Raw genomic sequence first — 21599 nt, 5'->3', positions numbered from 1 at the left:
CCATCTTACTTGACCTATTGATTCCCTGTACGAATTCAGTCATATGTGGCTATGTTGGCAACCAAACCAAGGTTTTACTGCTTTTCACTCCTGTTTAGTGTTGCAGAGCCAACACTGTTCTCCCCCTTGCATAATCAACCGGATTATTAACTAAGGTCTAACTGCAGAATCTGTCGCAGATGAGAGGGAAAGATAATATGTGAATCAGAATGAACCTAGTTTCTCATTCTGAGTTGAGTGTTCAGAACTGGCAAAAGAAAAAACATCTTTTACTCAAATGGAGCAAATCTGATATGGAGTCATTGAGAAAATGTTGACACCCTATGAGGCCACTTTTAGACTCACTATTCAGAGTACCATTGAACTTTAACCTACTTTTATATTATTATCAAATATATTTAATATCCTCTTTTTATATAGCACTTTACAAAGGAAGTCAATATCATTATTCCGATTTCACAGGTGGGGAAACTGAAGCATGGGTGGCTTGGGTTGCTTAAGGCAGAGCCAGGAATTGTATCTTTTTAAGAGACTTCAGTTAAGAGGTTTACATCAGAAAATCCAATAGAGAGCTCTGGAATAGTCGAGGGCCTATTGTTGTAATATAGAACCGTAACTTGTCTGTTCTATTAACAGTTCTCAAGATATGGTTCAAGATATGCCCACCCGGGGCATATGGGGTTCTTTCTAGTGGCCTGCAGGGCCACAGAACACATTGAGACACTGGAAAGATGAGGGAATTGCAAGATTGGGAAGGGATATAGAGGATTCAGATGGGGAATTGTTGGGAGTGGGAGCCAGGAATCGGGAAGCAGAGAATTAGAGACTAAACAGCAGGTATGGCTCATGAGAGTGATTCCCTATGAAGTGTTTTACAGGATAAAGCTTGTGCCATTAATTTCAAACCAAGCTGTAAAAAACTGTAGCTGCTTCTGAGGAAGAAAGTGTGAGACATAGACTACTGGGGAAAGTGTTTGACATGGTTTATTTTTCTTACATTTTGGACCACATGGTTCTTTCTTAGGTGCCCTATAACATCATTGGCTGGCTTGAGAAAAACAAAGACCCACTTAATGAAACTGTGGTGGGCATTTTTCAAAAATCTGCCAACAAACTGCTGGGAAGCCTGTTTGAAAATTATGTCAGTGCTGACTGTGGTAAGTAGAATAATCTTACAAGGATTTTCCTTCACTTCCAGGGCACATGCTTGGAAAGGAATTTAAAAAACAAAAGAATACTAGAGGCATCCACCGACTGACATTAAATCAGGCATTTTCTCATTAATTAAATGGGCATGGCATCTATACTAGTGTGCCACAATATTTTAAAAGGAGCCTTATCACAGTTTGTCTGTGTGCCTGCCATTTGTATGTATATTCCTTTGAGCAATCTGGCACACTATTTTGTGTGCACAAATGCTGGAATCTCTGCATGCATAGGCTGTATGTATATTGGCACTAAGTGTGAGTATGCCAATGGGTACTGAACTATGCAGTCTCACTTGTGTGTGCAAGTGATGCACACAAAAATGTATAAATGATTGTTTATTAACAAAAACAGGTCATGTCTCCAAATTGTGGCCCTCTCTCTAGCTGAATTACAAAGCTTCCAAAAAAAAACAGGAGTACTTGTGGCACCTTAGAGACTAAGGAATTTATTTGAGCATAAACAGTGTCTAAACTAAAGTGACACTTAAAATTTAGGAGAATGCACTTGCTGTGATAAGAAAAGTTCATATGATCAAAATGTTATTGGATTAGTGATGGACAAACTGAATGACACCTGTCTAGTGCTTCTTCAAACCTCTAAAGTCTGCAAAATTAGGTAGGAAAAACTTGCAAGAATAGGTTTTCATGAGGCTTCTAGTAGTTCTGAAATAAAGTCTCTCTGTTTTACTGAGCTGTTTTATTTGAGGTAAAGCAAGTCACAAGCTTCCATAAAATTGATGTTAAGGGATTAGGACTGGCACTCATTACAGAGATGTAGCTGTTATGTCCTAAAGTCACAATCACTTACAGCCTATTTATTACAAACCACATTTATGTAGATGTAGTTGTCATAAATCATAAGATCCCTTATGAAAGAAGTAAAAACTGCAGACTTCATAATGTGGATTAGAGACGGAGCAGAATAAAAATAACAAAAAGCCTGCCTCTAGCAAACTGTTGCAGGTAGCTAAGTGCCTATCTGCCACAGAGCATCAGTCCCAGGAGTGCTACCTTGTCTTGCACACCGTGCCAGTCAAAAGGAATAGCCATTCTTGGCACTGTCACTGTCAAGAGAGATGTACTTTGAGAATAACATCAAACACATGGTACTTTTCACTTTCCTTGACATGGACTGCTGTTCTCAGGTGACAAATGCCAGGCCATATACACTCTACAGTTCTCATGCTATGTAACCAGGTTAGTCATTTTCTTTAGTTTGACGTTTTTCTGAATATATTTGATTGTATGAAATAAAAATAAATGAATCCCAAACTACTTACTATTTTTTTCTGAAATTCATTTTTATGCCCCTATTATGAGGCATGTTTCCAGAAATGAATAGTTAACACTATATACGACTGTAGAGAAACTATAATGCAGTAAATTTGCGAAGGTTTCTAATGAAAACCACAGAGAGGAAGAGAATGTTTTAGCATGTGTCACCAAAAGCCTTAAACAAAACTATAGCCTTTCTAATATTTGAAGTGTGGGAATACTGGATTTCTTTTGTACAACACTTGAAGACCAAAGAGACTCACATGACTTTAATTTTACAAAAAGAAGAACAGGAGTACTTGTGGCACCTTAGAGACTAACAAATTTATTAGAGCATAAGCTTTCGTGGACTACAGCCCACTTCTTCGGATGCAGTGGGCTGTAGTCCACGAAAGCTTATGCTCTAATAAATTTGTTAGTCTCTAAGGTGCCACAAGTACTCCTGTTCTTCTTTTTGCGGATACAGACTAACACGGCTGCTACTCTGAAACCTTTAATTTTACATTGATTCCAAATATTAATTGCATTGTACTTCTGGAAATGTTTTTACTGACTTTATCTCTTACTTGAATACTACATTTGATTTAGCTGTTCTTTATGTATTTCATTTATTTTAATTTTTTTAGTTGATCACAGTGCAGAAAAGAAACGCAAGAAAGGAGCTTCCTTCCAAACAGTGTCATCGCTACACAAAGTAATTTTTATTTTTTTATTTAAATGGCTCATAATTTTTCTGTGTATTTTTTTAAATGGATCATAATTTTTCAACTATGATGCTACATTCTGATCAAAAATAAGAACCGCACGTGCTTTAGTAGACCAAATCAAACTGAAATTGAATGTTTGAATTTGGGTCTGGGTTTAGGTGTTGATCAGGGCTAAGTGACTAATGCATAACAAATTATTTATTTGTTTAATTTCTCTTCTTCTGTTCTTTCAATGTTCATTGAACAAATTTAGTTTTTTTAATTGTTTTAAACAGATTATTCACAATTTTTGAACTTTTTTTATTTTTGTTTACTCTATGGTTATTGTTTCATATTCATTTGAAAATGGAGATGGTCACATGATATTGTTTCTATTCCCTGGTTGGATGAGTGTACTGCTTATAATCAGGCTCCATGGATAGAATGTTCATGGAAATCTGATGTAAAATTTGCTTTACATGAGTATTGGAGCTTAAAACTCATATTCTGCAAGCATCCATGCTACTAAAACTGAAATACATTTGTATTATTTGTGGAAGGTGGACAGAAAGACCATGTCTTCACTGGCAAAAATAGGACCTGTTGTTCACCACTGGAGCAACTCCACCAGGGGGGATAATGGAGAAAGCTGTAATGTAGGCAAGCTTCGAGTGTTTTTTACCCATCATGTCATCTAATTTTGCTTAGAGCTACTGCCAGTAGAGCTAAATCAGTGGTGAATCGAGTCCTATTTTAGCCAGTGTAGACAAAGGTGAAAAAAGTGTGAAGATAGCTGAAGCAAATTTCCACAGACTGCAGCTTGATAATCGATAAGAAGGCACAAAGGGCAGCAAGTTGTCCAATTTCATTGACTTTTTCTTGGAGTTAAGAACATAAGGACTGCCATATTGGGTCAGACCAATGTTCCATCTACCCTAGTATTCTGTCTTCTGACAGTGGCCACTGTCAGAGCTTCCGGGGAATGTACAGAACAGGGCAGTTGGAGTGATCCCCTCCATCTTCCCCTCCTGGCTTCTGGCAATCGGAGGTTTTGGGTTACCCCAGGCATGGGATTACATCCCTGACTATATTGGCTAATAGCCATTAATGAACCTCTCCTCCATTAATTTATCCAGTTCTTTTTTTTAACCCAGTTATGCTTTGGCCATCACAAAATCCCATGGCAATGAGTTCCACAGGTTAATTGTATGTTGTGTGAAAAAGTATTTCACCTTGTTTGTATTAAACCTGCTGCCAATCAATTTCATTGGGTGACCCCTGTTTTTTGGGTTGTGGGAAAGGGTAAATAATACTTCTCTATGAACTTTTTCCATACCATTCATGATTTATAGACCTCTATCATATCCTCTATTAGTTGCCTCTTTTCTAAGCTGAAAAGCCCTTTATCTTTTTAGTCTCTCCTCATATGGAAGCTGTTCCATACCCTTGATCATCTTTGTTGCTCTTCTCTGCACCTTTTCTAGTTCCACTATATTCCTTTTGGAAAAGGGCATCCAGAACTAGCCAAGGTATTCAAGGTGTACGTGCATTACAGATTTATATAGTGGCAATAATATATTTTCTGTCTTATGGTCTATCCCTCTCTGACTAATTCCTAACAATTCATTAGCCTTTTTGACTGCTGCTGCACATTGAGCTGAAGTTTTCAGAGAACTATTCATGGTGACTCCAAGATCCCTTCCTTGAGTGGAAACAGCTAAATTAGAACTCATCATTATATATGTATAGCTGGGATTATTTTTTCTAATGTGTGAAATTTAGCACTTATCACTGTTGAATTTCATCTTCCATTTTGTTGCCCAGTCACCTAGTTTAGTGAGATCCCTCTAACTCTTCACAATAAACTTTGGACTTACTTACCTTGAATAATTTTGTATCATCTGCAAACTTTGCTGCTTCATTGTTCATTCCCTTTTCCAGATCATTAATGAATATGTTGGACAGCATAGATCCCCATAGAGATCCTTGGGGGACACAGCTATTTATCTCTCTCCCCTGTGAAAACTAACCATTTATTCCTACCCTTTGTTTCCTGTCATTTGCCCAGATCCATGAGAGGATCTTCCCTCTTATCCCATGACTTTTTAGTTTCCTTAAGAGCTTTTAGTGAGGGACCTTGTCAAAGCCTTTCTGAAAATCTAAGTACACTATATCAATTGGCTCAATCTTATCCACATGTTGCCCCCCTCAAAGAAGTCTAATAGATTAGTGAGGCATGATTTCCCTTTATAAAACCTGTGTTGACCCTTCCCCCAACAAATCGTGTTCATCTATGTGTCTGATAATTCTGTTCTTTACTGTATTTCTACCGATTTTGACTGGTACTGAAGTAGGGCTCACCAGCCTGTAATTGCTAGGATCGCCTCTGGAGCCCTTTTTAAAAATTGGTGTTACATTAGCTCTCCTCCAGTCATCTGATACAGCAGCTGATTTAAATGATAGGTTACATACCACAGTTAGTAGTTCTGCAGTTTCATATCTGAATTCCTTCAGAACGCTTGGGTAAATATCATCTGATCCTGGTGACTTATTACTGTTTAACTCTAAACTCTAAAACCTCTTCTATTGACACCTCAGTGTTGGACATTTTCTTAGATTTGTCACCCAAAAAGAATAGCTCTGATGTGGGTATCTCCCCCAACATCCTCTGCAGTGAAGGCCGATGCAAAGAATTCACTTAGCTTCTCTGCAATGGCCTTGTCTTCCTTAAGTGTACCTTTAACACCTTTGTTGTCTAGTGGCCCCACTGCCTGTTTGGCAGGCTTCTTGTTTCTGATGTACTTAAAAGAATTCTTACTGGTAGTTTTTGCATCTTTAGCAACTTGCTTTTCAATTTCTTTCTTGTCCCGCCTTATTATACTTTTACAAGTACTCTGCCAATGTTTGTGCATCTTCTTACTATCCTTATTAGAATTTGACTACCAAATTTTAAAGTAAACCTTTTTGCCTCTAACAACCTCCTTTACTTTGCTGTTTAGCTAGAACGGCATTCTTTTGGTCTTCTTACTGTCTTTTCAGATTTGGGATATACACTTAGTCTGAGCCTCTGTTATGGTGCTTTTAAATAGTCCTCATGCTCTTTGCAGGCATTTAACTAGCCCTTGTGACAACTCCTTTTAATTTCTATCTAACAAGCAACCTCATTCTTGTGTAATTCTCCTTTTTAAGGTTAAATGTTAGAGTAGGTGAGGGAGGGTTTGATTTTATCCCCACACAAGAATGTTAAATTTAATTACATTATGGCCACTATTACCAAGCAGTTCAGCTACAGTTACCTCTTGGATCAGATCCCATGCTGGACTTAAGAATAATGAAGGACTGCCTCTTCCTTTGTGGGTTCCAGGACTAGCTGCTCCAAGAAGCAGTCATTTAAAGTGACTAGAAATTTTATCTCTGCATCACATCTTGAGATGACATTTACCCAGCCAATATGAAGATAGTTTAACTCACCCATTATTTCTGCTTTTGTAGCTTCTCTAGCCTCCCTACACATTTCACAATCACTGTCATCATCCTTGTCAGGTGGTTGGTAATATATTCCTACTGTTATACTCTGTTTAAGCATAGAGTTTCTATAGTATTGTTTCATGTAAGATTTTTACCTGATTTGACTCCATGCTTCCTTTAACACCTAATGCCACTCCCCCACTAGCACTACCCACTCCTAGTCTGTCATTCCTATGTATTTTATACTCTGGTATAACTGCGTCTCATTGATTATCTTCATTCCACCAAGTTTCTGTGATGCCTTTTATACTAATATCCTCATTTAATGCCAAGCACTCTAGTTCACCCATCTTAGTATTCAGACTTCTAGCATTTGTATATAAGCATTTAAATAATAAATGGAGAAATCCTATCTCCTAGAAGTGGAAGGGACCTTGAGTCCAGCCTCCTGCCTTCACTAGCAGGACCAACTACTGATTTTTGCCCTAGATTCCTAAGTGACCCCCTCAAGCATTGAACTCACAATTCCAGGTTTAGCAGGCCAATGCTCAAACCACTGAGCTATTCCTCCCCCCAACGTACATTTTGTCAATATTCAGTTGTTTGCCTTCATGTATTATATTTAATTGGGACTCTATATCATTTGCCTGTTCATTTGACTATCTCCTACCTGTACTACATCAACTTCTTTGCTATCCTCTTTACTAGGATATAGAGTTCACCCTTTAATAAATTCATCCCTAACGGACGTCTCTGCCCAAACCAGGTGCTCCTCCACCCCTGTTAGTCTTCCCCCAGCCTTTAGTTAAAAAATGCCCTACAACCTTTTTAACTTTGTGTGCCAGCAGTCTGTTTCCATTTTGGCCCATTCCTTCCTGTATAGTCCACTCCTTCTCCAAAAGGTTCCCCAATTCCTAGTACACTTAAATCTCTCCTCCCTACTCCATCGTCTCATCCATGCATGGAAACCCTGCAGTTCTGCCTGTCTTTCTGACCTGGCCTGGCCCATGGAACTGGAAACATTTCAGAGAATGCTACAATGGAGGTCCTGGACTTTAATTTTACACCTAGTGGACTAAATTTGGCCTGCAGGACCTCTCTCCTACCTTTCCCTACATCATTAGTACATACATGTACAACAACCACTGGCTCCTGCCCAACACTGCACATAAGTCTGTACGTTTTGTGAGATCTACTACCTTTGCACCTAGTAGGCAATTCACCATGTGGTTCTCCCACTCATCACAAACTCAGCTATCTATATTTCTAATAATCAAATCCCCCCTAATAACTGGGGTCCCTGCCTCCAGAGGGATATCCCCTGTGTGCAAGAGAATATCAGGACATCATCTAGAAGATGGGTCCCAACTATGGGATCATTCCCCTCTACTCCAGCTTGCTGGTTCCTGCCCCGAGACTTTCATCCTCCTTAGCAGCACAAGGGCTGTTGAACAGGAGGTAGGACCTCTCTATGTGCCTGAACGTCTCCTCATGTACCTCTGTCTCCTTTAGCTCCTCCAGTTCAGCCACTCTGGTCTCCAGAGCCCATACTCTGTCTCTGAGGGCCATGGGTTGCTTGCACAGCACAACACATATGCCACCTTCCCATGAGGCAGGTAATCATATTTGTTTCACTTGGTGCAATAAACTGAGTAGCCCAAACCCTGCTGCTGGACTTCTGTCTGCAATTTTTTATTCTTGTGGCTTTTTAACGTAGCCTAAGTTTAGGCTATGTTGGTGAGGTGTTATTGGCTTTTCCTTATTCTGTCAATTACTTTCCTTGGCAACTTGGTGACTTTCTAATTGTTATAGTCCCTCAGACTCATCCCCCTGCAGCCAAGCTCTCTTTAGGTGGGCACCTAAATGCCCATTATGCCTTCAAGAATCTCCCCCAACACAGTCATTATGAAGACATGCATTGCACTGACATGCAGAGTATTCACTCTGGATAGTCTGTGCGGGGGGGTGTGTGCGCTAATATCCACCTGTAAATCTGCCTTATTTTCTGCTTATTAGACAATATATATTTTATAGCATTGCTGCTCACATATACACTTAGTACAATATTATGTTTCTAATGATTTAGCTAATTTTATTTTTTATTATACCCTTTTTAGGAAAATTTAAATAAACTGATGACTAACCTGAGATCTACAGCTCCTCACTTTGTGCGCTGTATTATCCCCAATGAAACTAAAACTCCAGGTATGGAAAATCCAACAATCTGTTATTCTATCTCCATTTTAATCCTGTTATTTTTATCCCAGAATCCATTTCTAAGTCATCAGCCCACACTTAAAAGCAATTTGATTGTTCTCCTCCAATGCTAGCTGTCATTTCGAGACATTACTCCCAACTCTTCTCACCTACTGAACAAAATGAAGGTTAAATCCTCTGGAATGATCTCATTTAATTAAGTTCTTGAATTTTTTTAAGGTGCAATGGATGCTTACCTTGTCCTCCACCAGCTTCGCTGTAATGGTGTCCTGGAAGGAATCCGTATTTGCCGTAAGGGATTTCCAAACAGAGTGATTTATGCTGACTTTAAACAAAGGTAACACAGAGACCAGCCCCAGACACAGGTCACGTTTCTTCTCATGATCCAATTCCAATCAGAATCGTTGTAGCCTTCTCCATAAAAATTAGCCAGAGTACTTTTTCCCCTCTTTGTTTTACTCAAATTAATTTTCAGTTCAAAATGCTTGGAATTGGAGGGCAGTATTCTACTCTCAGTTTAAATCTGAAGTAGTTCCACTGGCTTTGCTGAGGTTACTCCACATTTATTACAGTTTAATGATAGCAGAATCTGATCCAGCATCCTGGCCCCCTTTACTCATTCTTCACCTGTTATTAACAGGTACCGTATTCTGAATCCAGCTGCCATTCCAGAAGATAAGTTTGTAGACAGCAGAAAAGCTTCTGAAAAACTGCTGGGTTCTTTAGATATTGACCAAACCCAGTATCGTTTTGGACACACAAAGGTAACAAGAAAAGAGCATGTGATTCCTTTTTGAAAGCAGAGATTTCAAAGCTGCAGGGTTCAGATCTAGATTTAAATGTTGCTGAAGTTAATGTTTTATATAGAGATATGACCATATCAAAGCCCACATTTGAAAACAGAGAATAAACAAAGGCACTGCTTAATAAAGTAGAAAAACCCAGCTGTAAGGTCCTGTCATAAATATTGACGTTTCCATCAAGAAGTAGTCTATATCTTGATGCAACCATTTTAAATGTGCTTTCTAATGGCAGTATATATTCAATGTAAGATAGATGGGGTAGTGCAGTTGGCCTGTGGTGGCATTATGGGAACACTTGTTATCCAGGAATTAGATAGACTGACAACGAAAATCTTTTCACATGTAAATCACCACACAGCTGTCAGTGGTTATGGTTACTAGTACCTGAGTGAGATTAAAACAAGAGACTTAGCAGCACAAGTAATTCTAATGTTAAGATAACAATACAAAAAATAAAACAGAGGAGTTCTGCTTTATAAGCCAAGACAGGCAGCTCAAGCACTGCATATTGTTTTCTACAGGAATAATGCTATCAACAACAGGTGTAGCTGAACCAATGCTGCTAACACTTTAACTGCCAGTTTAGACCGGACCAAACCATGATCAGCACCATTTCAGCTGTCTTATTTACACAGAGCAAATCTTGACTACAGTTTGTGAAATGGTGCTAAACACAACTCTGTCCTGTCTAGACTTGCAGTGAAATTGATACTAACACCTGTTCAGATGCACCCATTTTCAGCAATGGGTGGTTGATTTTCTAGCTTGAAAAGGTTCGTGGAATTAACAATGATACCACAACAGATTTGTTCCTATTTTATGTGCCCAAGTAAAAAGGTTAAAAACATTCCAAAGGTCTAACACCGATTAGTAGCATGGTTATTACATGAGTTTGGCACATTTGAAATAGGCGAGATCAACCTATGATGCGTACTGTGGTTGGGTCACTATAACGTTATATCGCAATCCCCTGACACAGACTTTTATTTTACCTAACCATCACTCTGCTTCTGTTACCAGTCTTCCCTTGACCACTGCTGTTACAATAAAAATGTATTTACATTGCTCCATGTTTCGTGAAGATGGGATTATTCTGAGCTTGTTCCTAAATGACATCTGCCTATATTTTAGGTATTCTTTAAGGCTGGTCTCCTGGGCCATCTGGAAGAAATGAGGGATCATAGACTATCCAAGATCCTAACACTGATCCAAGCAAGAGCACGAGGCAAACTGATGCGTATTGAGTTCCAAAAAATAGTGGAGCGAAGGTACAGGCAATCTTGGGTTATTTCCTTCAGTCTGGGGGATGAAACCACTCCTGTCTCACTTGATGACTAAATAGGGCCCTTATAGTAGCATTTAAGTCTCTAGCTGGACATAAATGAAGGATTACATAGAGTAATTTTAATATAGATGTACAACAACAGTAGTTCCATATTGATCACCCACATTTTCAACTAAAATCAGTCAGTTGTAGATGCTCAGTGTCTCTGGCAGTCCAGCCATAAGCAAATGTCTTGCCTGTGTCAGCACAAGTTCCTAATGCCGTTCAGAGTACAAAAGTACAACTGAGCTGAGGACAGGCTCAAAGAATGTATATATCTCCCACAACTCAGGCTGGGTTTACTTTGTTTTTTTTTATTTTTATAAACCAGAGATGCCCTTCTCGTGATCCAGTGGAACATTCGAGCTTTCATGGCTGTGAAGAACTGGCCCTGGATGAAGCTTTTCTTCAAGATCAAGCCCCTTCTGAAGTCCGCAGAAACTGAAAAGGAAATGGCCAATATGAAGGAGGAATTCTTGAGGCTGAAGGAGGCCTTGGAAAAATCTGAAGCCAGGAGGAAGGAATTGGAAGAAAAGCAAGTTTCTCTGGTTCAGGAGAAGAATGACTTGCTCCTTCAGCTCCAGGCAGTGAGTGGGCAATGCTATTTTTGGTTCATGTTTTATTTAATGTTCTTTCAGACATGACATCTTGCAGACCAAGCAGTCAAAGGGGACTTAGCTTTAGGTATTTACACAAGCAGTTTTAAATTATGCAGCTGCTCTGGCTAGGAAATGAGATTTAATTTACAATGGATATAAATTCTCATGTTTGAGAGCGCAAGCTCATGGTTTGCCAATGCAAAAATTCTGGTGTTCAAGGAAATATTAATGTCCAAATTAATATTGTGAATTATATTTCATCAAATTGCATGCATGAGTGGGCATGCCCAACATTAAAGGCTCCATCCTGCTTCCACTGAATTTATCAGGAGTTTTGTCTTTGACATCAAATGAGAAAAGGAGTAGACCCAGAGTTAGCATTCAAAAAACCCATATTAACCTTACTTCCAGAGCTGTTCTGATACACTCTTATGATCTGCTGTACTCACGTGTATTGGGGTCTGTGCTCCAAGAGAACTGAGAGGGGAATAAATGCAAAAGAATTAAGTTGGTAACTCCCAGCCATTGTTGTCATCTTCTCTGTGTTATGCCAGGAGCAAGACACACTAGCAGATGCAGAAGAACGATGCGACATGCTGATTAAATCCAAGATCCAGATGGAGGCAAAAGTCAAAGAACTGACAGAGCGGGTGGAGGATGAAGAGGAGATGAACTCTGAGTTGACCTCCAAGAAGAGAAAACTGGAAGATGAGTGCTCTGAATTGAAGAAAGACATTGATGACCTTGAAATAACATTGGCAAAAGTAGAGAAAGAAAAACATGCTACTGAAAATAAGGTACCATTAGAACTTGGCCACACATCTCCACAGAGGATTTATATATAGGGTGGGCTACTTTATGGAGGAGATATTGGAGTTCTGCTAATTGAAAGGCGTATATAGTAAAGGCCACCCTGCAAGATCAGATTATATACACAGTTGAGGTTGAGCCTGGATCTCCAGTTTCCCAAGTGAGTTCTGCTGCTACTAAACCAAAGAACAATGTCTGGTTTTACCCTAGTAAATAACCAGGTTGTAACTAACCCAGAGTTCTTTAAACTCTTCCTCTTGAACAGTCAAAACTTCTCTCTTTTTTCCCCAGAGAGAACAAAAAACTAGAACCTGCCCCAGTTACAGTGACACTGAAAAAAAATTGGTGGAGTTGGAAAGCAGATGTCCCCATAACAAAGCCACTGCAAGAATTGGCACTAATTGGCAGTTCTAGCTGAGAAGCCAAAATTAAAATGAACTCCCCCTTCACTGATCATCCTAATAGCCAGGTTAACTGCTTTTACAAAATATCCATCTCCAACTGATTTAGTATAAACTTCTCTCTAATTCTCCAATATGAGTACGGTCTAGGCAGTTCCCTCAGGCCAGGTTACAATAATCCTCTGCTGAAATTACTTACAAACACACCTGTCACTGCTATTGCATTTCTTCTACCACACAGGTCAAAAATCTGACAGAAGAAATGGCATCTCTGGATGAGACCATAAGCAAACTTACTAAAGAGAAGAAATCTTTGCAGGAAGCTCACCAGCAAGCTCTGGATGACCTACAGGCAGAGGAAGACAAGGTCAACACACTGAGCAAAACTAAGCTGAAACTAGAACAGCAAGTAGATGATGTGAGTTTGTCCCTCTTTTCATTTACATAATACTTATTTCTCCATTGCTTATGGCTTTTGGGAAGCTGGGAAACATTTTCTGTTTTTTTGTAAATGAACTAGACTAACTTGGATGTAAAAGTACAAACCACAAGGGGGAGGGTGTACAACAAAAATGGTACTATTATTTTCCTCTACAGTTAACCTTTTTTAAAGTGCAACCGTAACGCCGACAGACCCCGGTCGTTGGCGGGCAGGATTGAACTTGGGACCTCTGGAGCTTAGTGCATGAACCTCTACCGCATGAGCTAAAAACCAACTAATTAATCTCTTTCGCTAAGTGGTCTCGGTGCCACTAAATGGGACAGAATACCACACCTAGGAGGTGTGTGGGTTACACAACAATAACAAGAGGAAATCCATTTGATTTGTATTTGCAGTGTAATTGACCTGTAGTCAAACAGTGCTGTCTTGGAGAGACAGGGCAGTAATGCCTGCACAAACAGGAAGTATGGAGTAGCCTTTACATCATATTAATCCCAGTTTGTGTTCTTGACATGGGCTGATGTCAGCTAGAAAGAAAAAATGGAAAACAGGACACTGGTACTTTAACTCTTCTGCTTCAACATTCATTAGGGTGTAGCACAAAAATGGACCTTATATTTAACGACTGGTTTCTCATTCCTATAGCTTGAGGGCTCACTAGAACAAGAGAAGAAAATAAGGATGGACCTGGAAAGGGTCAAACGCAAACTGGAAGGGGATTTGAAGCTGACCCAGGAGAGTCTCATGGATTTGGAAAATGATAAGTTGCAGTTGGATGAAAAGTTAAAGAAGTAAGATACTGTTTGTATTGTACAGAATAATAGAGGAACCTGGGATTTGCCATTTCAGACCCATTAACCCCAGAATCCTGCCTGATACAGTGGCAGACACTGAATGCCATTTCAGAGGAAGGTGACCCAAGAATATTGTGCAGTGCTGAATTCCTTCCTGGTGCCTGCAGTTTGTACCCTGAAGCATGATATTTGATTGATCCCCATCTTCATATTCCTAAAATGAATATTTGTGAGCCTTTTAGCTGACCAGAGAAAAGGACTTACAGAAGTCTAAAAAAGGTGTCTACCCCATCTAACCTGCTAAAGTACAGTTGTAGGACCTCAGCTCTGTTAAATGTACGTATCCACTGAGTTTGAAAAGCAATTTGATTTCTGTGTGACCTTTTACAAATAACAGAGGTAAGAAGTTCTCACCTATAGCTATTCATAATATCAGAAGTCCAGCCAGCACTGATATTGTACAAGGTAAGGACGCTTTACGTATAGTAGCAGAACATATGAGTGTATGGACAGTCTTAGCTTGGACAATACGGTTCTGACAGAAGACTGTATTTTTTCCAAACCCAGTGGTGGTGAGATTGGGAGTTTTAGTGATATTACAACAGCAGCATTCTTCCCATTTCAGCTCTGACTGAGTCAGCACTTTTATTCCCAGGTCTTTATACGAGGATTATAAAAATTTGTTTTAGAAAATCTTTGCTTCAGCTTGTAGGGTAAATCTATTACTGCAGAACTTTATTTTCTTTGACAGGAAAGAATTTGAAACAAATCAGCTGAACTCCAAGCTGGAGGATGAACAAACCCTAGTGATGCAACTCCAGAAGAAGATCAAGGAGCTGCAGGTAATTTTTTTGTCTTCACTTCTTCTGTGTCAGGAATGAACCCTGGCAGGGGATAGAGAAGCATGGAGAGTGAGGGAAGGAGAGAGGAAGTGATGTGCTCTCATATGTTTCTGCCCTGGATACATGGCACAGAGAAGGAAGAGGGTGAGCTGGTAGGCCTGAAGCACAAATGCTGTGGCAGACTACTCTGAAGCATGGAGCGTAATAAAGGAGTCTGAGCCATCTGAGAAGAACTTATACATAGGAGACCATCCCCAAGCTTAGGGAGCCTGAGGCTAGTTTCACAAAGAAGAACCAATTTTGGGAGGCCACCTTCAAGCACAGGGGACAGAGAAGCCCAGGCTTAACTAGAGGGACCCTGGGTTAACTAATGACATGGGGGTTCAGGAAAGGCAATAAGGAGGGAGACTGAGAAGGAAATCTACATGAGAGTGGGTGCAGGAGAACATAAAGAAGGAAATTGGGTACCAGGAGGCTCAAAGCCTGGATTCCACTTGTGCAAACTGAAGAATTAGATTGTGAATCTGGCTCACAGATCTTGAGTTACAGGCTGTCACAGTCCTGTGTGTTAAAGGAAAGGAAAGATACAAACTGCAGAGATATGTGAAATAGCTAGAATTTGTCACTAAGACATAAAACCCAGAGTCCATTCCAGAATAAATGCTTCTGATCCATGGAAGCCCCATTACTCTCCTGAGTTCTGTATCTGCCAAGGTAGTTTCCTGTGCTTCTCGGGAGTGTGCAGGATGCTGCACTAATTATGCACTGACTCCTTCCCAGGACAAAATTTGTGACTGAACAACTCTGATGGTCCCAGTTCAGAGGTGAGAGAGGGAGTTGAAGAAAGAGGTCATGAGGCCTGCTTATTACCCAGGCACTCCTCAGTCTCCCACATCCCAGGCAGAGGTTGAAGAGTACTTGCTACACAATGGCTATTACAATAATAGGAAAGAGCCTCTTACAGTTTTCTTGAACAGTAATTGGGAGAGGAGGAGATACTCCTCTGTCCCACTTCCAGATAAATTGCTTTTCTTATATTCCTGGTCTGCAGACTTTGGACTCAAGCTTGTAGAGAAAGCACTGAGTGGTTTTAGTAGGAGATATGACGCCTAGGTCCTATTCCAGCTCCAACACTGACTTGTTTGTCACTGGGCAAGGTACTTCACTGCTGTGGCTTGGTTTCGCCATTTCTAAATTGCAGTATGTGTGACATGGAGCTGTTGTGAAGGGTCATTATTTATGAAGTGCTTTGAGCTTCTCTGGCAATTGCTAAGGAGGAGAAGGGTGTTACGTGCATGTGTGTCTTTGCCTCGTAGGCTCGTATAGAGGAGCTAGAAGAGGAGCTGGAAGCAGAAAGAGCTGCCCGAGCCAAGGTGGAAAAGCAGAGATCGGATCTGGCTCGAGAGCTGGAGGAGCTGAGTGAGCGGCTGGAGGAGGCTGGAGGAGCCACTGCAGCACAGCTGGAGATGAACAAGAAGCGGGAGGCCGAGTTCCTGAAGCTGCGGCGGGACCTCGAGGAGGCCACGCTGCACTATGAGGCGACAGCTGCCACCCTGAGGAAGAAGCACGCAGACAGCATGGCGGAGCTGGGGGAGCAAGTGGACAACCTGCAGCGTGTCAAGCAGAAACTAGAGAAAGAGAAGAGTGAGCTGAAGCTGGAGGTGGACGACCTGTCATCCAACATGGAGCAGATGGTCAAGGGAAAAGTAGGGCTTCCAAGACTTCGTACACAAACATACATACAGGGGCTTGTTTTAAAGTTTCCAGAGAGGCAGAGGAGGGCTGGATGATTCAGGAGAGCAACAGAAAGGGTTTGGAGGCTTTCACATCTAGGTCATTTGTTTCACTCCATCCCAGGCTGGTGATGCCCTTCTGATGGATATTGGGTGGCTTATTTGAAATGAGTTTGGTCCTGCAGCTCCTTCCTTACCAGTCATAGGCCCTTATCTCAGAAAGTACTACTGTGATAAGGGGTCCCTCTTAGCATTCTCTGAAGAGCACCCAAGTGCTGGGGGGGTGATGGAGACTGAACTATTCCTCCACCTCACAAAGAAGTTCCTCTGGATCACTGTTTGAGTCAGATCAGCAGGGAGGTGTTGAGTGGGGGTAGTTTACACAGCCACTGCCTGTACTGTTACTTTGGGTAGCTAAATTGTGGGTGTAGTCTTCTGGGTGGTTAATCCCATCCAGCAATTCAGAAGAAGTTTGAAGAAACTTACGCTTGTGCATAATACCTTTTGAAATCATTGCAGGAGCTTTCTACCACATAGTCTTGGATTCTGAATGGAAACAATCATTAAAGAAAATAACTATTTTTCTGTCCTCTTGCATCACCACCTTGCACTAACTTTATTTTTAAGAGTTTAATTTTTTAAAAAATCTATGGAGGATCATTTCTTCTGGATCACCTTAAAATCTGAGCCAAATCCTAAAGTCATTATTCAAGTTTTACTCAGGCAAACTTTTTGGAAGAAAACGGGAGGCAGAATGTATAAAAATGTCAAACACCATAAAAATCTTATTAAGTAAACTCCTTGCTTATAAGTATAATATTAACAAAATACAATGCAAGTCTTCTCACTCCAAAGCTCATTGAACAGAAGATTTTAACTTCTGCCTTCCAAAATTCTACTTGTCTGGGGTGAAAATATCATTAGTGTTTTTATTTTGAATCCTTGAATTATAGGGTAAACTGGATGGTAATGTACCTGGGCTGGGAAGTTTGCAGCTTTGTGTATCTTTTCTCTCAATTCCATTAGTCGAATGCGGAAAAACTTTGTCGCACATATGAAGACAACCTCAATGAGACAAAGACTAAACTGGATGAAATGACTCGCTTAATGAATGACCTCACCACCCAAAAAGGAAAGCTGCAAACTGAGAATGGTAGGTATATGCAGCATCAGTGAGCTTCTTTGAGTTCATTGCAGGAATGTGCTAGACCCTGGAGGGAACTGGAATTCTATTGCATACAGGTGGTTGGGTGGAGAGTAAACACCTAGTTAGATACTACCTGTGTGCCTTGCCTCACTTCCCTTCATCCAGGTTATAAACAAGTCCAGATAGATCTTTTTTAATCAAAGAGCATCCCCCCGGCCTTTCACAGATGTCATTTATTCGTGACACCCCTGCGTGCAAGTAGAAGCTCACTCAAATACACCTGGCTTTTTTAAAAAGAATAAGCTTTCCCTCAGGCTACCTGTGAGCCGTGCTGCCATCATATCACCTCAGTTAAACAGGAAAATGCTGAGCAAGGTTCAGCTGTGAAGACCCTGAACAAGGAACACCTAACCTAGGTGCTGCAGGAGGTAGTGGTGTTAATACAGTAGGCGGCATTATTGTTTGTGAGTGTGCTATGCCCCAGCATGGTGTTAGGGCATTGTGCTTCTGGACAGGCATTCTTTCAATGAGACATGAAACCAGTGTCATCTTAGTGATCATTCAAGATCCTATGCCACTTTTTGCAGGAGTGTCAATCTCTGCATCTTGACCAAATTCCAACTCTGATCACTGTTTTGTTAGCCAAAATTCCTATGTATTTTCACTTAGGCATTATGTTTTTCATTTTCTGTCCTAGACTAGTGTGCAGCATTGCTGTGCACTGTTAAATGCTGCATACCAGCTCCGCACTGGCTGTATTCACGTGGTGGCTAAAGTGTTTCATGTATTCTCCTGACCTGCCTCACGGGAGTCGTGAGGTTGATGTTTCTAAAGTGCTTTGCAATGTTGGGGGAAAGGTCTATAGAAGTGCAGTGTACAGTAATAAAAAGTATGAAGGAAAAAAACGGTAATTACACATGGACGCTAGTGTATGTCTACTTTAATGAATGATGCAAGAGTCCAACTAAAATTAATGCACCACTGTACATGCCATGTGTAAATAAACTAAAAGAAACCTTCTGTTGGGTTTGACCATTGCATATATCTGAGAAGGCTGACTCAGATGCTTTCCTTAACAAGAGATCAGCCATATTCACTGGGAGAGGGGGGTTGGGCAGGTGTAACTAAACCTTGAATTTGGCCCAGTGGGACAGCAAGCAGCTCATGTTCCAATCTTGCTTGGTTAAAATCCCTTGGCAGGTGAATTTGCAAGACAGCTAGAAGAGAAAGAGTCACTGATAAGTCAGCTTTCCAGAGGGAAGACATCATTCACTCAGCAGATTGAAGAACTTAGAAGACTGCTGGAAGAGGAAACCAAGGTAATGCTTTGACCCTTTCACCCCATTTGCTTATGTGTAGGCTTTGGACAATGATACATTTTACTTAGCTGTAGTAAAAAAAAAAAAAAATAGTGAGATGGCTGGAATGCTTGTTGATTGAGATGAATGGGAATGGATTTATTTACTTTTAACATGGAGGAAAACTAAAATCAGACATTGGAGCCTGAACATTCTGATGCCAGTACTAATAGGACTTTCTGCATCTGAACAGGACAAGTCAGAGAGGTGGGGAACAGGAGTTTCAAAACAATGAGTTATACTCTCTCTCTCTTTCTAGAAAGAATCATTCTAACAGGGGCTCCAAGCAGTAAAAAGTGTTCGATAAATCTTAGAATTTTCATTTGGATGCTTATGCGAATGAATTAGAACTTCTTTGGTCTCAATGCTGGAGTGGACATGTTGCAGGGAACAGGCTTTCTCGTGGCATTTAGGTTGTTTCTTACTTCCATTTGGACCAGAAATACCATGAGAATGTCCTTTCTTGTACTCTTCCCCTCCCCTCAGCTGGGACCAGACACTCGGAGACAAAGAGGAAAAGGAACTGAAGTTTTTGTAACCTAGAAAGGCTCAGTTTAGAGTGTTGGGGATGTGTTGGTTGGGACTTATTGTGTCCCAGACTGGTTTGCCATCCTTGACTATAACGACGTAACCTTTTAATCCTGCAGTCCAAGAATGCCCTTGCTCATGCACTGCAAGCTGCCAGGCACGACTGCGATCTTTTGCGGGAGCAGTTTGAAGAGGAGCAAGAAGCCAAGGCAGAGCTGCAGCGGGCTCTGTCCAAGGGAAATGCAGAAGTGGCACAGTGGAGGACTAAATATGAAACTGATGCCATTCAAAGAACTGAGGAGTTAGAAGAAGCCAAGTGAGTGGTTTATATTAGCATTGCCTTCTTCCTGTACTCCACTGGGAGAACTACACTCCATAGCATTTTTAACCACCCTGAAATATGCAGAGTAATAGGATTACAGTGCTAGTAGTTTCCACACTGTCAGCTGAATGTATGCTCTGTCTGTGTTGTGTTGCCATCTCCAAAGGGTTAAGAAAGAGAACAATCATTAGTGCCGTTAGTCGGGACCCACACTTACTTGATACACCTCTACCCCGATATAACGCGATCCAATATAACATAAATTCAGATATAACGCGGTAAAGCAGTGCTCCGGGGTGGGGGGGGGAGACTGCGCACTCCGGCGGATCAAAGCAAGTTTGATATAATGCGGTTTCACTTATAACGCGGAAAGATTTTTTGGCTCCCGAGGACAGCGTTATATCGGGGTAGAGGTGTAACTTGCTTGGGAGCTATTTATAGAATCATAGAACTGGAAGGCACCTCAAGAGGCCATCTAGTCCAGTCCCCTGCATTCATGGCAGGACTAAGTATTATCTAGACCAGGGGTGGACAAACTTTTTGGCCTGAGGGCGGCATCGGGTTTCAAAAATTGTATGGAGGGCCGGTTGGGGGGTCTATGCCTCCCCAAACAGCCAGGCGTGGCCTGGCCCCCACCCCTATCTGACCACCCTGCTTCTTGCCCCCCTGACTGCCCCCCCGGACCCCTGCCCCATCCAACCACCCCTTCTCCCTGTCCCCTGACCCCGCCGACCCTGACTGCCCCCCGCCGCCCCATCCACCCCCCCTCCTTCCTGACTGTCCCCCGCCAGAACCCCTGCCCCATCCAACCACCCCTTCTCCCTGACTGCCCCCAGAACTCCCGCCCCCATTCAGTGCCCCTGTTCCCCGCCCTTTGACCGCCCCCACCCCTATCCACACTCCCGGCCCCTGACCACCTCCCTGCCCTCTGTCCAACCCCCCTCCACCATTCCCTGCTCCCTTACCGCGCTGCCTGGAGCACTGGTGGCTGGTGGCACAGCTGCACCAGGCCAGGCAGCCGTGTTGCCCAGCTGGAGCCAGCCACGCACCGTGCAGCACAGAGCACCGGCTCAGGCCGGGCTCTGCAGCTGCGCTACCCCAGGAGCTCACAGCCCCACTGCCCAGAGCATTGTGCCCACGGTGCAGTGAGCTGAGGCTGTGGGGGAGGGGGAACAGCAGGGGAGGGGCCGGGGGCGAGCCTTCCGGGCCAGGAGCTCAGGGGCCGGGCAGAATGGTCCCGCAGGCTGGATGTAGCCCGCGGGCCATAGTTTGCCCACCTCTGATCTAGACCGTCCCTGACAGGTGTTTGTCTAACCTGCTCTTAAAAATCCCCAATGATGGAGATTCCACAACCTCCCTGGGCAATTTAGTCCAATGCTTAATCATCCTGACAGTTAGGAAGTTTTTCCTAATGTCCAACCTAAACCTCCCTTGCTTCAATTTAAGCCCATTGCTTCTTCTCCTATCCTTAACGGTTAAGAAGAACAATTTTTCTCCCTCCTCCTGTAACAATCTTTTATGTACTTGAAAACTGTTATTATGTCCCCACTCAGTCTTCTCTTCTCCGGTCTAAACAAACCCAATTTTTTCAATCTTCCCTCATAGGTCAAGTTTTCTAGACCTTTAATCATGTTTGTTGCTC

The 21599-nt window shown here is 41.8% G+C and overlaps 1 protein-coding gene across 3 annotated transcripts in view; it reads left to right on the top strand.

The window, feature by feature from the left end:
* Positions 1-21599, top strand: part of MYH15 (myosin heavy chain 15) — a 67502-nt gene that overhangs the window by 27939 nt on the left and 17964 nt on the right. For all 3 annotated transcript variants that reach the window (XR_006175216.2, XM_024103403.3, XM_042853575.2), the window contains exons 18-32: positions 1025-1157; positions 3110-3177; positions 8755-8842; positions 9074-9191; positions 9495-9618; positions 10789-10925; positions 11313-11568; positions 12135-12377; positions 13033-13209; positions 13879-14024; positions 14779-14869; positions 16186-16575; positions 17629-17755; positions 18950-19068; positions 19755-19951. Coding sequence is in view for 2 of the 3 variants with exons in the window: in XM_024103403.3 (XP_023959171.1) it covers positions 1025-1157; positions 3110-3177; positions 8755-8842; positions 9074-9191; positions 9495-9618; positions 10789-10925; positions 11313-11568; positions 12135-12377; positions 13033-13209; positions 13879-14024; positions 14779-14869; positions 16186-16575; positions 17629-17755; positions 18950-19068; positions 19755-19951 (2414 nt within the window). In the remaining variant the exon portion in view is untranslated. The remainder of the gene's footprint in view (positions 1-1024; positions 1158-3109; positions 3178-8754; positions 8843-9073; positions 9192-9494; positions 9619-10788; positions 10926-11312; positions 11569-12134; positions 12378-13032; positions 13210-13878; positions 14025-14778; positions 14870-16185; positions 16576-17628; positions 17756-18949; positions 19069-19754; positions 19952-21599) is intronic.

Source organism: Chrysemys picta, chromosome 1 (assembly GCF_011386835.1).
Source record: "Chrysemys picta bellii isolate R12L10 chromosome 1, ASM1138683v2, whole genome shotgun sequence".
NCBI lineage: Eukaryota > Metazoa > Chordata > Testudines > Emydidae > Chrysemys > Chrysemys picta.
Note: the sequence above shows the minus strand (reverse complement) of the source record. Positions and strands in the feature narration are given on the sequence as shown.